The 16,555-nt window shown below is 44.3% G+C and overlaps 1 protein-coding gene across 2 annotated transcripts in view; it reads right to left on the minus strand.

Annotated features, from left to right (window-relative positions):
- VPS26C (VPS26 endosomal protein sorting factor C) overlaps window positions 1-16,531 on the minus strand; it is an 82,184-nt gene extending 65,653 nt beyond the window's left edge. For both annotated transcript variants that reach the window (XM_081799923.1, XM_081799916.1), the window contains exon 1: window positions 16,307-16,531. In XM_081799923.1, coding sequence (XP_081656049.1) covers window positions 16,307-16,363 — 57 coding nt within the window. In that variant the 5' untranslated portion in view covers window positions 16,364-16,531. The remainder of the gene's footprint in view (window positions 1-16,306) is intronic.
- Between the last annotated feature and the right edge of the window lie 24 nt (window positions 16,532-16,555).

Below are 16,555 nucleotides of genomic sequence, written 5' to 3' on the forward strand. Positions count from 1 at the left end.
ATCCCAGGACCCTGAGATCATGACCTGAGCTGAAGGCAGCCGCTTAACCAACTGAGCCACCCAGGGGCCCATGAATACGAAGTTTTAACACCTTTGATGTGTCTACTTGCCCAAAGTTAAGTCTATAAATTTAGACAACAGAATCCTAAGGAAAATAATTCTTTCTGGGGCTATGTGGTATGGTGATATAGACCAGATAAGTGGATTTGAAAATTCTTATACAATTGTCAATGAACGTTGAAGAGAAGAGAAAGGAGACCAGCTCTATGAGATGTTACATCGCCACGATAATTTACAACGTGTGGTACAGGGCACGTACAGGCCGAGAGGTCAATAGAACAAAATGGAGGAGACCAGAAATAGACCCAGATAGTAGGGGAATTTAACAGATGATAAAAGTAGCATTTTAAATCCATAGGAAAAGATGGAACAGTCACTAAATGATACTAGAAAACTGGCCAGAGAACTGGAAAAAAAACATTAAGTGGGAGCCATATTGCAAACCTTCATACATGGAAAGTTCACAATGCATCAAAGACTTCAATGTTTTTATGCAAACAACCAAAATGTTAGAAGAAACCATTCGGGATGACTTTTATCATATCCAAGTGACTCAAAACTCTGAATAAATACTACTACAAATACAACCCAAAATAAAGTTTGTTTCCTAAAAGTGATTAGGACTGGTATCACTTACGTAAATGATAAACTAGGGAAATAATGCAACTCGGTGTAACAGGCAAATATGAAAATATGCCCAATCTCAGTAATAATATGAGAAATAACAAAACCATCATACCTAACAGATTACCAAGACCACAATATTTGAGGGCATTGTGTTAGGGGAAGTGGCAATGGGTACTCTCACATGTTTCTGGCGGGAGTCTGAAATACCATGACCTCATAAAGAACATCTGGCAACACCAAGACATTTTACAAACACCTGGGCCCGGCAATTCCATTTTAGGAATTTTCCTCAGATACATTGGTACAGGTGAAATGACTTATGAACATGGTTATTCAGGGCAGTGCTGTTTGTAATAACAAGACTGTAATAACCTAAATTCCAACAATAGGAAAATGGTGGTTTTTCCCTTGAGCAATATCCTGACAATCATTCACATTAGTATATACATGTTCTTTTTTTTTTTTAAGGCTGTATATTGCACCACTGTGAAAAAACATTGTTGCCATTTGTACATACTTACTTATATATGTATAAAATATCTTTGGCAGGAATCACAAGAAATTGATAGCTTTTGGTTATCCCATTGAGAGGACCTTGATGGATGGTGAGGGGAAGATGCGCCCATCTTGAAACTCATGAATTTTAAACCACGTGAACTGATTAACTATTAACATAATTAATAATAAATCAATTTTTAAAATAAGATCAGCCCCAGAATGGGTGGCCTCTGGACCTAAATGTACAAAGATCTAAGCTCTTTAAATTCTGATAACCCAAGGGCATACTGCTCGCCTTGGGAAAAGATCTAAAGACTGTGTGCTAGAAAGTCAAATTTCTGGGGATTATCTCTTGCTTTGAACTTGAACACAACTGCCAGAGAAGCAAAAGCCTCTTATCTTACCTAATGCCTCAGCCCTTCTCTCTCCAATATCTTTCCTTTCTGATGGTCCCAGCACCACGAGGAGCTTCATTGTTCTCAAGAGTCCTCAAGTACCCAAACACATCCCTCCTTCCTAACGCTGCGGCAGTACTCAGAACCACCTGGCATCCTCCCACTACATCTGGTCTGGAGATCTTGTACACCAATAGTGGGCTGCCCCTTCATTTACCCACAGAGAAACAAATGCACAACAAAATCACAGGGTAAATCAGTGAGCTGGGTGGGCAAAACAAGTTAGACGATTAATTGCTAAGACAATTGTTAAAACACTAGTCTTTCTTAGTAGCACTCAGAGACCCATTTTGGTTGGAAAACAGAAATCAGAAACATTAGAGAGATTTCAACTTGTTAGGTACTCCCATATCCACAATTCTGTATTACAACTGTTATCCGTCTTGTTTGAAAAAGAGAACAAATGATTACCAAATATTTCTCCACACAGTCAGTAATGACCAATATTATGTGGTGTTTACTGAAGTTCTAGAAATAAAAATTTTGAAGAGACTGCATCATCTCTAATCTGTCATTAAAACCCACAATGCTACTCAACAATTCTATTCCTAGATTTTACTCAAGTGAAATGAAAGATTATGTCCACACAAAAATCTGTACGCAAATGTTTCTAGTAGCTTTATTCCAAATCACCCGAATGTCCTTCAACGGGCGCATGGCTGAACACAGCGGTACATCCATACCAGGGAAGACAACTCAGCAATGGAACGGAACAAACCACTGATGTGCACAACAATTTGAATGAGTCTCAAAGGCATTATGCTACCTGATAAGGCCAGATTCAAAAGGCTACCTATCATGTAATCACACTTATGCCACTTACAAGATATTCTGGAAATGGGCAACCAGAGGGACTGAAAGTGGACTGGAACTTGCCAGTGGCTGGGGGAAGGGCGAGGAGTGGGGGAAGAAAAGGGGACTATAGAGGACATAGGGAATTTCGGGGAGGGCCAGAACTGTTCCACATCTGGATTGTGGTGGTGGTTATGGTCTCAAAAGAACTCTACACTGGAGAGTAATGTATTGTATGTGATGGCCTCAGTTAAGAAAGTCATAGAGATAATCAAGTATAGAAGGAAATACAGTCATCCTACTTTCTTGACAATAGGGTCACAGTCTGAAAGTGGTTAATATTTAAGTAAAAATCTATGAAAATCAATCAGGTCACTAGCAACAGGACTGTAACAAAATACTGAGATACTAATTTTGTTTGGCTTACGTACACATACTGCCAAAACAGCAGAAATATCAACACTGTTCCAGGTACTATGGACAGGGCAGGGGACAAAAGAGACAAAGCCCCTGCTCTCAGGGGCTTACATTCTATTCATTCATTCATTCATTCATTTATTATTTTTATTTTTTTGGGAGGAGGAGAGAGAGAGTGCGAGGGGGGACAGGGGCGGACGGAGAGAGAGAGAATCCCAAGCAGGCTCTGCGCTGAGCACGGAGCCCAACGGGGGGCTCAATCTCACAACCCTGAGATCATGACCTGAGCTGAAACCAAGAGTCGGATGCTTAACCGCCTGAGCCCCCCAGGCGCCCCAGGGGCTCACATTTCAGTACTGCATTCTGATGCTGTTCTACTCTGGTGGGAGACAGCAGGTTTCTCCTAGGTATGCTACAGTGTAAGTACAGGTGTAAATACTAAGTAAAATGGGCTGACAAAACTCACGGGAATTGTCCAATGTGGATATCTCTGAAATTTCCAGTTCTGAAACTTTCTTGAGAGTCTGGAAAAGAAATCTGAGCCCCTGAGTAAAAGTTTCAAAGGGGCAAAATAAGACTGCCAGTCCTAGTCACAAAAAGTAAAACTTTTAAAAGTAAATATGGAGTCTTTCGTGCAAGAGTGTTCCATTAGAATCCTGTCCCATTAGCTGTGTGGTTTCAGAGGTTGGATACTACATATTAGCAAAACTGTGAGTTAAAGGAGATTACTGGATTTTAGATTTCAATAACCGTAAAACTCATGGAAAGTTTGGAGCACTGCATTTGTTTGAACTACTGGCATAAGTGAACGTAAAGACTGGGGACTATAAACCAAGAGTTTTGGCGAGCTCCGATTACAAGAGGCTGGGAGCTGCCCTAATTATATGCCAAAGTAATGGCCGTGGAATACAGGGAGTTATAACCTGCCCGCTTACATAATGAACAGCTCCAACAGCCACCAAACTGCACCCGGGGCAGAGTGAACTCGCGTATGAAAGAGAACAGTAGATCAAGTCCAAGGCAGAGCCTGGACCCAGGAGGAGAGGGCCAGAGGTGGGTGGAGCACAGCCCACAGGGCTGCTGACAGGCAGGAGTGGGCCGAGAGAGTGCAGGGCCGACCGTGCTCCCCAGGACGGCGGCAGCAGCGTCTGCTCCCCGTGGCTCAGTGGCGCTCGGGTGCCATGCCCATGGCGGGCACCCTGCCCATGGCGACCCCAGGACCACGCTGTGGGAGGCTGGGAATGTCAAGTGCCAATTCTCGGGTGTGTTTATGGAGCAGTGAAGGAGGGGGATGGGGAATGTTACTTCTCATTTGATACTCCTTCCCATTACTTGAATTTTCTTAACAAGTGAAAACATGCACATTTTTAAAATTTACAGAACGAATCTGAAAAGTATGATCAAATAACTACTAGAGCTTTTTTAAATTAAAAAAAGGTGGGTTTTTTTTTCCTGATTATTATTGAAGAGAGGAATTTCTGCCCTTTTATCCCTTACTTTTCTTTGATGGGACTTCTGTTCCTTTCCCAAAGATGGTGATTTGGGTTTTAGAGTAATGGTCTTAAATGACCTTTTCTTTTCTTTTAAGATTTTATTTATTTATTTGAGAGAGAGAGAGAGAGAGAGCATGAGCAGGGGGGAGGGGCAGAGGGAGAGGGAAAAGCAGACTCCCCGCTGAGCAGGGAGCCCGACAAGGGACTCGATCCCAGGACCCTGGGATCATGACCTGAGCCTAAGGCAGACGCTTAACTGAGCCACCCAGGCCCCTTAAATGATCTTTTCTGATAAAACAAAGGGCAGACCCATATTTGGCTACCATTATGCCAGGTGTGTGACAGAAAACCATAAGCATAGAGAAGAATGTCAGCACAGAGGACAGGGTGGTGAGGATGAATGGAACCCAGCCATCATTAGAAAGCACACGTGCTAACGTCACACACCAGGGGATCCTATCCAATAGCCAGGAGGACAGCTGGTGTAAGCCCTCGGCTTCTCAGAGGCACGCTCTTTCTGAGCATCAGCATCTGGAGTCAGACAAGCATTATCAGGTACAGGTTCCTAGCAAGAATCAAAGGCTACCGACAATCTCACACTGCCCTTCCCAGGACAAGGAGAACAAAAGGGAGGGTGGTCAGACCCACCGGCTTCTGCTGGGACTCCTGGCGCAAGAACCCCAGGTGAGCAGGTTGTCAAGGAGGAAACGGGCAGAAGATGAACCGACAATGTGGGTTCTGTGTGGAGTAGGGGGCTATGTTTTTCGATTTAAATCCTCCAGTGAATAAAAGCAAAATGTTGTCAGCCTGGTTGCCTGTACTGCATTGTATCTGAAAGTTAATAGAACTTTTAAGTTTTGGCATAAGACAAAATAAAATGGGACGGTATGAAGAACTTCAACCTTGTCGGCTCTGGCCGGTCACTACATCGTACAACCAATACTTTTCAAACTGTGAGCCACTGGGCCCGAGGCCTGTGCAGACACCTCAGCAGCCACTTTGGGATTTGAGGATGAGTCGGGGAAGGCAGGGTGGGAATCGCTTCAAATGGAAAAGCTCTGATTTTATATGGTTATAAGATAGACTATTTTAATAGATATTATAGAAATTGATATATTAGAATTCTATATAAGATTTCATTTATTTTTTTTTTTAAAGATTTTTTTATTTATTTATTTGAGAGAGAGAGAATGAGAGAGAGCAAGCACATGAGAGGGAGGAGGGTCAGAGGGAGAAGCAGACTCCCTGCCGAGCAGGGAGCCCGATGCGGGACTCGATCCAGGGACTCCAGGATCATGACCTGAGCCGAAGGCAGTCGCTTAACCAACTGAGCCACCCAGGCGCCCTATAAGATTTCATTTAATAAAAAGTTTCATCGCGGGGCGCCTGGGTGGCTCAGTTGGTTAAGCGACTGCCTTCGGCTCAGGTCATGATCCTGGAGTCCCTGGATCGAGTCCCACATCGGGCTCCCTGCTCGGCGGGGAGCTTGCTTCTCCCTCTGACCCTCCTCCCTCTCATGCTCTCTGTCTCTCATTCTCTCTCTCACAAATAAATAAAATCTTAAAAAAAAAAAAAGTTTCATCGCTTTAATTTTTTTTTTTTTTAAATCTTCATCCTAAACAATGTTGTTCATCTTCTTGAGCTGTTTATAAGGAAACACTCACTCTAGTTTTTGAGATGAGAGGTAATATATATTTTCCATCACCTGGAGAAAGGCACATTGCTCTGAGCCTGAATGTTCTTCTACCTGTCAGTGAGAAAGTAGACTTTCTCTTCAGTAGACAATAAAAGACCAAGTCAGTCTTTTTAAGAGTTGCTCACCATATAAATGTGTCCAGAAAGTCTTGTGTTCAGGTAGAAGACAATAACTGAAATTGATAGGCATTCTTCACTTCACAAAAGTATTTTTACAAAAGTTGGCCCTTTACCTGTTTGTGTTTGTATGGAAAGCATCTGAAAGGACCCAGAACCCCACGGGCGGAGAGCAGCAGTGCCCAACACACCACAGAGCCCAACACCCTGGATCTCCAACCACACGTGGGAATCCTGGTGGCTCTGAAGCAAGCCGCTGTATTAACTGACGGCTCCTTAACCTCTCCATGCAGATGGTTTATTTCTGAGCTTCAGAACACTGTGCTTATCTTGTTGGCATGATACTCTCAGTTGCTGATTTGTTACTAATGCTATTCTGGAACTTCCATGTCTTCATCTGCTCACAGGGAGGGGAAACAGATCAGCCCACCTGCCCAATGGCTAACAAGTAACTGTTTTTTGAACAAAAGTTGAAGCCAAGAAAACAAAGCAGGGGTGGAGGTGAGGTCATAGATCTGTTTACTAAAAGAATTCCATTTATGTATCACGACTACTTGATTAAAAAGAACATTGAGTGAGAGGAAGAGATATTCAGAGTTAGGGGGTTAAAAACTCCCAAAGTGTAGCCGAAACGAAAGTGGAAAGCGAATGGAAAACTGACTTCAAATCACAACTTTTCCAGAACAGGCCTGTGCTAAGAGGGCAGAGAACAAGCAGGGTGAGCAGAGGTGCAGGAAGAGCAGTGGAGGCAGGAGGGGGCCAAGGCCACGGGGAAGGGACAGCCAGGGGGTCAGGTCAGCTCAGCCCAAAGCTGAGGGAGTGAGTGGCGCCCGGTTCACCAGAGCAGGAGAACCAGGAGCGAGCGAGCCAAGGGAGGCAGAGCAGGGACCATCGGGAGGAGGGTTAGCACAACTGCAAGTCCGTAGAACAGACCAGTGGGGCTCTGCCAACTCAGGTTGGGGCAGTAGTGGAGAAGGAGTCAAGAGGGGGAACAAGAGGAGAAGAGAGGCGCCATCTCCTCGAAACCTGCCTGTGCCACTGGCTCTCCGGACTGCGAACAGCACTGCTAGGAGGTCAGCGCTGGGGGCCAATCAGCCGCTGGAAGCAGGCCAGGGCAAAGATGCAGGATGAGCCCACGGGGAGGGCGTGGCTGGCTCCGCCAGCAGATCAGGATGCTGCAAGGTCGGGAGGTCCACACTGGGAACTCAGGGTCAGGAGGTCCACACTGGGGACTAGCATCAATAGGAAGGTAGAGGAAACCCAACCACCCTGCTGGAGTCAGAGCAGGCTGCTGGGAGTCAAGGGTCCCCCTGCTGCAGAGTCTAGCAGCCCGCACGCCCACAGCGGTCAGACAAGCTTCACTAATGCTCAGGCCAGCACAAAACGTGTTGTTACAAACACCAAACGGAGAACTACATGATTCATTTTACTGCACCCAGTTTTCAAACAGGCTTGGATAATTCTGAAAATGCCTCTCTTGCATTGCATCAGGGTGAGGTTATGATTTTGGAGACAGGCCTTTTCAGGAGCATTCAATTATTCAAGAAAGAGGCCCACTCAAAGTTGAGACGACAGCGATTCCTAAAAGGTTCATAGCTCCCCCAAATTATCTTGGGATCCCTCCTGGCTCATTTTTGTACCCTAAGCACTTGCAACAGCATTCACCAGGACTGACCATTCATGTATCAAGAATCCAACAGTACAAAGCACAGTAGTTACGCTTTTTTTCCATACCATTACGGTTTTGCAACTTTTCTTCATAATAATGAACTGTTACATATAAGATTTTTCCTCTTTAATTTTTAAAAAGATTTTATTTAAGGGGGGGGAAACACGAGTGGGGGGAGGGGCAGTGGGAGAGGGAGGAAACAGACTCCCCACTGAGTAGGGAGCCCCATGTGGGGCTCAATTCCAGGACCCTGGGATCGTGACCTGAGCTAAAGGCAGATGCTTAACTGACTGAGCCACCCAGGCGGCTCTCCTATTTAATTTTTCAACAGGAAATTACATGCAAGCCAAATAAGCCAAAACGGAAATCTAGAGGTTCTTGTGGGAACAGTAACCAGCCCATTGTGCAGATTCCTTATCACCATAACCTGGTTACACTGGATAGCAAAGCTCTTATTTATGGTTTTCACAACCACAATATTTAACAGTGTCACTTTCATGAGTACACGTGCCAGGATTTTAGAATGTAAAACATTCTGAATCTGTAAAAACAAATGAATCATATTTACATTACAAAAAGATTTACTGCAGGGTTCTTTCAACCAATAAGCTCCTCTGGTCCACTGAAAACGTAACATACTTTATGATGCAGTTGAGTCAAACTTTTTGATCAGGAACACCTCTCCTGCACCATGCAAGAAGCATACAGGCTTACCCGAACCACACTCGGCTCCCAGTGACCAAACCCGCTATCAGGGTTCCCAGGGCACTGGCCCTCCTTCCTCCAAGTCCACCATGGACAGACATCCGACGATCTGAGAAGCATCTGATACACACTTACTTGGACAGTGTACTACCTCCGGATCCACATCATGGCAGACACAGCAATTCTGAGTGAACAGACATTACCGAAAAGCACACCAATACCAACACTCACCATCTGAGCCCCTGCTAAGGGTCAGAACCTACAATAAAATGTCTTAAAACATTATCTCATTTAATCTCACAACAAAACCTTTGACTAGGTATCAGCACCATCCTCCAGATGACAAAAATTAAGACCTGGAAAAGGCATACAGAAGTGTGATTTCGAAGATTTAGTCTTCTCAGTGCCCTTGGCATGTCACTGAGTTCTCTGATCCTTAGTTTCTGAACCATAAAATGAGGGGGGGATTCTTCAGTGTTAGTGGGGACTAAAGCAGTCTGTGAGTGAGTTGGAAAGGGTCATACTAGTATGTTATTATAAAACAATATTAGTGGGGCGCCTGGGTGGCTCAGTTGGTTAAGCAACTGCCTTCGGCTCAGGTCATGATCCTGGAGTCCCGGGATCGAGTCCCGCATCGGGCTCCCTGCTCGGCAGGGAGTCTGCTTCTCCCTCTGACCCTCCTCCCTCTCATTCTCTCTGTCTCAAATAAATAAATAAAATCTTAAAAATAAAAAAATAAAAAATAAATAAAACAATATTAGTTAAGTGCTCTCATGGGATATTAGAACATTCACTAGAAATACAGAATTAGGGAATTTTTTTTTTTAAATCACATATTCCTGATGATCTTGCATCATACATGGGGTTTTGGAAACACAAGTCAAGTTTCTGGACTCAATGAGAAGGACTCTCAGAGTGGAATGGCAAGGATGCTTCAAGCTCTGAGGAAGGTCTATTCACTCTGAACTGTGTAAATTGTGAAAACGCCAGGAAACAAATTTTGGACAGTTTTCTATTATTTTCTATATCTGAATTTGAAGAGAATCACACTGACAGGAATTTGGAAGTCCCCATTCCCATATTTATCTGAATCATTCTCTTAAAAATGATTGTCCTAGAGCAAATACAAGTAATGGGGGGTTCGTGTGTAGCTCTGGGGCTATGCCAAAATAAGAATCTTACCAACACCTGTGTAGAATTTATGCCTAAAATATTATTTGTAATTACAAAGGAAAATCTATAGTATACCTATAAGACCTAGCTTTCCCTTTCTGATCAATGCATTTATAAAACTATTAGCTTTATGAATTTTGTTTAAATGTTTTAAGGCTTCAACTATCATTTAATAAAGTTTTTGAGTGCCTACTGAGTGGGCAGGTACTGATAGGCCTAGGTATATAAATATAAACAAAACAGTATTTTAGTTAGGCAGACTCAAAGAACATATTAATTACAAGTTTAATCAGTGCAATGACAGAAGAATATATAAAATGTGTTGCTAACGTATTACAGGTTACCACTAAATTACTGAAAACTTTCCGTGATATTAAGTCTTTTCCTGACCACTGGACCCGATATTTCTCTGCTCCACCGTGACCTCACATTCCAGTTCAAGGTACTCTTCTCATAAGGAATTTTCTAAAATTTTAATTTAAATGTAAGGATTATTGTAAGTCTATGAGAGCTGTTTTTAAGATTTATTTATTTGAGAGAGAGAGCGCGCACACAAGAGAGTGAGTGACAAGCTGGGGGAGGGGCAGAGGGAGAGGGACAAGCAGACTCCCTGCTGAGCAGGGAGCCTGATGTGGGGCTCGATCCCACGACCCTGAGATCATGACCTGAGCTGAAATCAAGAGTCAGTGGCTTAACTTGAGCCACCCAGGCGCCCGAGAGTTGTTTTTATAACGGAAATGAAAACACACACTTCTAAACAATTCAGGTGTCAAACAAAAAACCATAATGGAAATTGGAAGACATTTTTTTTTTTAAAGATTTTATTTATTTATTTGAGAGAGAGAATGAGATAGAGAGCATGAGAGGGGGGAGGGTCAGAGGGAGAAGCAGACTCCCTGCTGCGCAGGGAGCCCGATGTGGGACTCGATCCCAGGACTCCAGGATCATGACCTGAGCCGAACGCAGTTGCTTAACCAACTGAGCCACCCAGGCGCCCTGGAAGACATTTTAGTACAATTATAAAATTGCCACAAGTCACATCTCATGAGACAGGTAAGTAGAGCGTTATTTTGGGGTCTTCCCATGTCCACAGTGTGTGAGGTTGCTGCACCAGGCGGCCTCAGCAGGGTCCTTTGGAGCAGCGACTTCGGACAGCACATGGGCAGAGCGGTTCTACTTCTTCCCATCTCCCTGGCGCTCCTGGCCTTGCCCCTCTCTGGCAGGAGCTGGGTGGGGTTACAGGGTGTCTGCTTTACAGAAACTCCAGCCAACCCACTAGAAACAAAAGACCGTAGGGATGCAGCTAAAGCAGTCCTTAGAGGGAAATGTCTGCATTTTTAAGAGGCTACAGGGGCGCCTGGGTGGCTCAGTCGTTAAGTATCTGCCTTCGGCTCAGGTCATGATCCCAAGGTCCTGGGATGGAGCTCGGCATCGGGCTCCCTGCTCGCCGGGAACCCTGTTTCTCCCTCTCCCACTCCCCCTGCTTGTGTTCCCTCTCTCACTGTGTCTCTCTCTGTCAAATAAATAAAATCTTAAAAAAAAAAAAAGAGGAGGCTACAATTTAAGAAGCTGAACAGCCAACTTAGGAAGGTAAAACACAACTACAGGAAAAGAGCCGAATAAATTCAAGGAAAAGAGAATAAATATCTGGAAAGATGATAAAGTGAAATCCCTTTTAAAAACTGCTGCCAAATGAGATTCTATAAGTGCCTGGAAAAGCCTGGGAAACAAAGGAAACAAAAGCTTTTGCTGGGCCCGGACTGTTCACTCTGCCGCTGGGTCTGCTCCTCCTGCTGGGAATGAACAGGAGCGTCTGTGGTCTCTGGTGGGAGGGAGATTCCGGCCTGGCGCTTACATTTCAAAACTAGGTGCAAGCATCACAACTTCAGTGAGGCTCCAGAGGACCCTATCTTCCCCCTACAAAATGTTGATGCCCTGCTTTGTGCTCATTAGATCCCACAGATGCTCCTATTTGAGCACTTGATCACCTTTTGTTTATGTATTTACCTGTGTCTCTCTACGACCTGCAAGCCTCATGAGATCATCAGAAACTGGCTGAGTAAATTTGGTTGGATTTAATAAAAACCTACAAAAGGATGAGATTGACAGATGTCCAAGATAAAGATACACCGTTAAGCAGAAAGAACAGGCTGTGCGTGCGTGCTTGTGTGTGTGTGTGCGTGCGCGCGCGTGCACGTACACCATTCGTCACAGGAAATGCCTGGAATAGTACCCAAAGTGTCAGCGGACACCTCCAGGGACAGAAAAGGGGGAAAGAGGAGGAAGAACTTACTCTTCACTTTCTAGCCTTTTGTAAATTAATGTTAAGTCGTTCACACGGCATGTATTACATTTATATATTTTTAAAATGATTCAACAGTGATTCTTTAAAAGTCCATCATTTCGTCAATAAGCATTTTTTTCCCTAGGAAAAAACCCAAATGCCAATTTTAAACCCAAGTATAACTTAGGTTCTCTGGTATCCACAGAATGAAAGCCATTTTCAAATGCTTTCATGACAACTAAAACACTGAAAAGCATAGTAATAGAATCAGTACCTTTTCTGAATAGAAGTCATAGTTTTTTATTTTTTAATTTTTAAAAAATATTTATTTATTTGTCAGTGAGAGAGAGCACGCAAGCAGGGGGAGCAGCAGACTCCCCGCTGAGCAGAGAGCCCCGATGCGGGACTCAATCCCAGGACCCCCCGGGATCATGACCTGAGCCAAAGGCAGATGCTTAACCAACTGAGCCACCCAGGCGTCCCAAAGTCATAGTTTTTTAAATGGAAATATTACAGTGCTATTTAAAGCACTCCTAGGAAATTGATAATTATTTCTACATTATAAATTCTTCCATTTGCACAAAAATGGCCACTCTTAAGGAGGCGGTATCACAGATTGTTGGAAGCACAAAGCTGATTGGCCTGAGCTGGAATCCAGGCTGAGTTGGGAAGCCTTGGGCAAATTCCACACCCCGCTTAGGCCTCAGTTTCCTCATTAGTAAAATGGAGTGACACAGCCTGGCTAAAGCAACTCTATGCCAGTGCTTCCCAAGCACCTCTGAGTGCAAGAGAAGACTCCTTTTTTTAAGATTTTATTTATTTATTTTTCAGAAAGAGAGAGCACAAGCAAGGGGATTGGCAGGAAGAGGGAGAAGCAGGCTCCCCGCTGAGCAGGGAGCCCTATGCGGGACTCAATCCCAGGACCCTGAGATCATGACCTGAGCCGAAATCAAGAGTCAGACACTTAACCAACTGAACTACCCCGGCATCCCGAGAAGACTGCTTTATGTGGCTACACAGGCAAACGTGCATTGCGTGAACAACACTCACTTATGATCTAAAGATCAGGCTAACGTGGGTGGCAGCCACGTCAAACAAACTATGACAATTACAGGTGCCCGCTGAGAAGTCTAATCCTTAGTAACGGAAATTTTACCACAGCTGTTAAGATGTACAGAGAACATCGAAAACTTGTATTAGTTCCACCTGCAGCCAGTAAGAGTGGGGAGAATGGGAAAGAGAGGCACCCCTTGCACAATCATGGCACAAACTATGCTTGCTACACGCACCGTCCACAGGCACTGAGACCATCAAGCAACTGGCCAGCAAGGGTCCTGCCACCTGGAGCTTAGGAAGCAGCCACGACAGCGCTGGCCACCTATTCCACCTATCCTGAACCACAGATGACGGAGTCTAATATCTGAGCCATAGGCACATAGGTCCAAATACAAACTTTTGTTCATTGATTAGACTTCAGTCTATTTTCTTTTTTGGCTTCTAAATGATATATAGCAACCATCTGTTTAGGAGAAATTACCTTGATTTTTCTTTCATAAATGCCATATAAGGTCCCCCGACACAAGATTAAGAAACACTGCCATAAGCCAGCCACTGCAGATTCTGTTCCCATTAATGGCACCTTCAGTTCTCCCGACCACGAGGCCTTCCGGCTGGGTCAACTTTACCATTTCAGTTCTTGCACCTTTTCTTAATGTACTTTTCATTACTTGTACCATTATTTAAAACCACAGAAAACATCTCAGCTGGAACATCTCTGAATGGAATATGTTGAGTTTTTGATGAAATAATAATTATTAAAGCAAAATGTATATAGTCTCCTATCACTGCCTCCCCCAGTTCTTATTCTGAATTTCCAAACTACAGAAAAGTTAATCTCTTAACAAAGAAGAAACAGAGAATACAAAGCAGAAAGGAAACTGGAGCCCTCACACACTGCTGGTGGAATGTACAACAGAGCAGGTGCTTTGAAAAACAGTTTGATGGGTCTTCAAAAAGTTAAACATAGCAGGGGGCCTGGGTGGCTCAGTTAAATGTCTGACTGTTGATTTTGGCTCAGGTCATGATCTCAGGGTCATGAGACAGAGCCCCTCGTTGGGCTCCGTGCTGGGCATGGAGCCTGCCTAAGATTCTCTCTTTCCCTTTGCCCTCCCCACCCCTCCAGCTCATGCATGTGCTGGCTCTCTTAAAAAAAAAAAAAAAAGTTAAACACAAAAGTATCATCTCATCCAGCAATTCCACTCCTCTGCCTATATCCAAGAGAAATGAAAACATATGTTCACACAAAAACTTGTACTAGAATGTTCATAGTAGCATTATTCAAAAAAGCCGAAAAGTGAAAACCCAAATAAATGTCCATCAATAGATGAATGGGTAAGTAAAAGATGGCCTATCCATACAATGGAATATTACTCAGCCATAAAAAGGAACCAGGAACTGATACACGCTATAGGTATGAACATTATGCTCAAAAACATTATGCTAAACAAAAGAAGCCAGTCACAAAAGGCCACATATATGAAATTTCCAGGATAGGCAAATCCATGGAGAAAGAAAGCAGATCTGTGATTGCCACAGGCTGAAAGGTAAGGAGGACGAGGAATATCTGCTAATTGGTACAAGGTTTCCTTTTGGATGGACCAAAATGTTCTAAAATTAGATGGTGGTGATTATTTGAGCAACTGTGAATATATTAAAACCACTGAATTCTACACCTTAAATGGGTATATTCTATGGTATCTGAATTACATCTCAATAAAACTGTTATTAAAAAAGAATATAAAGAATATAAAGTAGACTCATATAGCTTTCAATTAGAGTTGTCAATTAACACTTCGCCCTATTTGCTCTCTCTCTTCTCCTCACATGCATGCACACACAATCTGTGGTTGGACTATTCAAAATTCAGTTATTGTCATACTTTACTCCTGAATACTTCACTATGTGGAGTATTCTCCTACATAGCAGAGCCAAAATACAAATATCACACTAGGGAAATTTAACACAAAGCTATTATTTAATATATAGCCCATACCCAAACTTATTTATCAAAAATTATGTGCTGTATTTGGTTGTCATATCCCTCTAGTTTCTTTTAATCTAGAAAAATTCCCTTTTCTTCATGACATTCACATTTTTTAAGAATGCAGGCCAATTATTTCAGAGTGTTCCTCAATTTGGAAATGCCTGATTGTTTCCCTATGAATTGATCTAAGTTGAACCTTTTTGGTAGGAATACTACATAAAAGAGTTGTTCCCTTTTCAGCGCATCAGGCCAGACCCTCTATGATCATGCCAGAACATACTGTCAGCAGCATCATTAGTGGTGATAGTGAGGTGACGCTGTTGATCGCGGCCAGACTGGTGATGATCTGATTCCTCCATTAGGAAGGTAGCTTTTTCCCTCTAAAATTAATAATTTGGGAGGTGACCATTTGAGTCTGTGTAAACATCAGGTTTCCCCACTAGTGTTGCACTCAAAAGGGTTTAGCATCTGTTCATGATCTTTGCCTGCCTGGTATTCAATCCCTTTTGAGACTGCGCTGCATTTATGGGACCAACCACTACTCTCAATTTTATTCCACAGCGTGAGTTAGCTGTGATTTCAGCGAGGGCTGCACATTACAAACAATGGTATCTTTGGGAGTGGGACCCGGGCAATCATACTTTAAAATTCCCAGGGTGACTGATTCTGAGGTAGAGTGGGGTTGAGCTACAGGAACCTTGCATCCGCGTTTTGCAAATAAGGAAACTGAGGCCAGAGGAGGTTAAATGATTGGAGAGTAGCACAAAACTTAATGCCGTCATCAAGATTTTTATTTTTTTGTACTTGCATTTTAATATGCCATGCCCTCTGTACATCATCCAAAGAATAAAAAAACGAGTAACTTCTGCATGGTGTTAGAGCTGACCGGACCCTGAAGTGCGTATTTTTTTTTTTTTCGAGGCGAATTCTGCCTTTCATTCATTAAGACCTCTGCAGTCACGTCGGGAGTGAGGGAACGGGGCATGTGGACACCAAGCTCCTCCGCCCTCAATGGACAGCTCAAGCTCTGGACCCAAGGCCGAGCGGATGTTCAAAGGGCCAGCGGTTAACGCCGCAGCTCAGGCGCCGGCCCCTCGGCCCGTACGCCCGAGGACGTGGCGGGGACTCCGCCCGGGGTCCTCCGAAGGCCTGCGAACCGCGCGGGGGCACACCTGGCGGGGCCGCACCTAGCGGAGCGCTCTGCCCGGCCCAGGGACACCCAGAAGGGCGCGGGGCCCCGCAGACGACCGAACCTGCAGACCCGCCCACCCTACTTACCCCGGCGTGATAAACCTTGTTCGCTCTCTTAATCTTAATGTCCAGGGAGGTCCCCATTTCGATACTCGGCTGAGGGCGCGACTTCCTGCCGCGCGTGACCCGAGGGGAAGGCAAGTCGCCCCGCCCCTCCGAGCCGGGCCCCGCCCCTTTCTCCTCGCCGCCTGCAGTTGTTTCAGGAGATCTCGCTCCCCATTCCAGATCGACTCCCCCGCCTTCCTTTTTCCGGTGCAGGGGCGGGCCTTAGCGCAG

This window comes from Leptonychotes weddellii, chromosome 1, assembly GCF_054177405.1.
Source record: "Leptonychotes weddellii isolate Sample4059 chromosome 1, ASM5417740v2, whole genome shotgun sequence".
In the NCBI taxonomy this organism is placed as follows: Eukaryota; Metazoa; Chordata; class Mammalia; order Carnivora; family Phocidae; genus Leptonychotes; species Leptonychotes weddellii.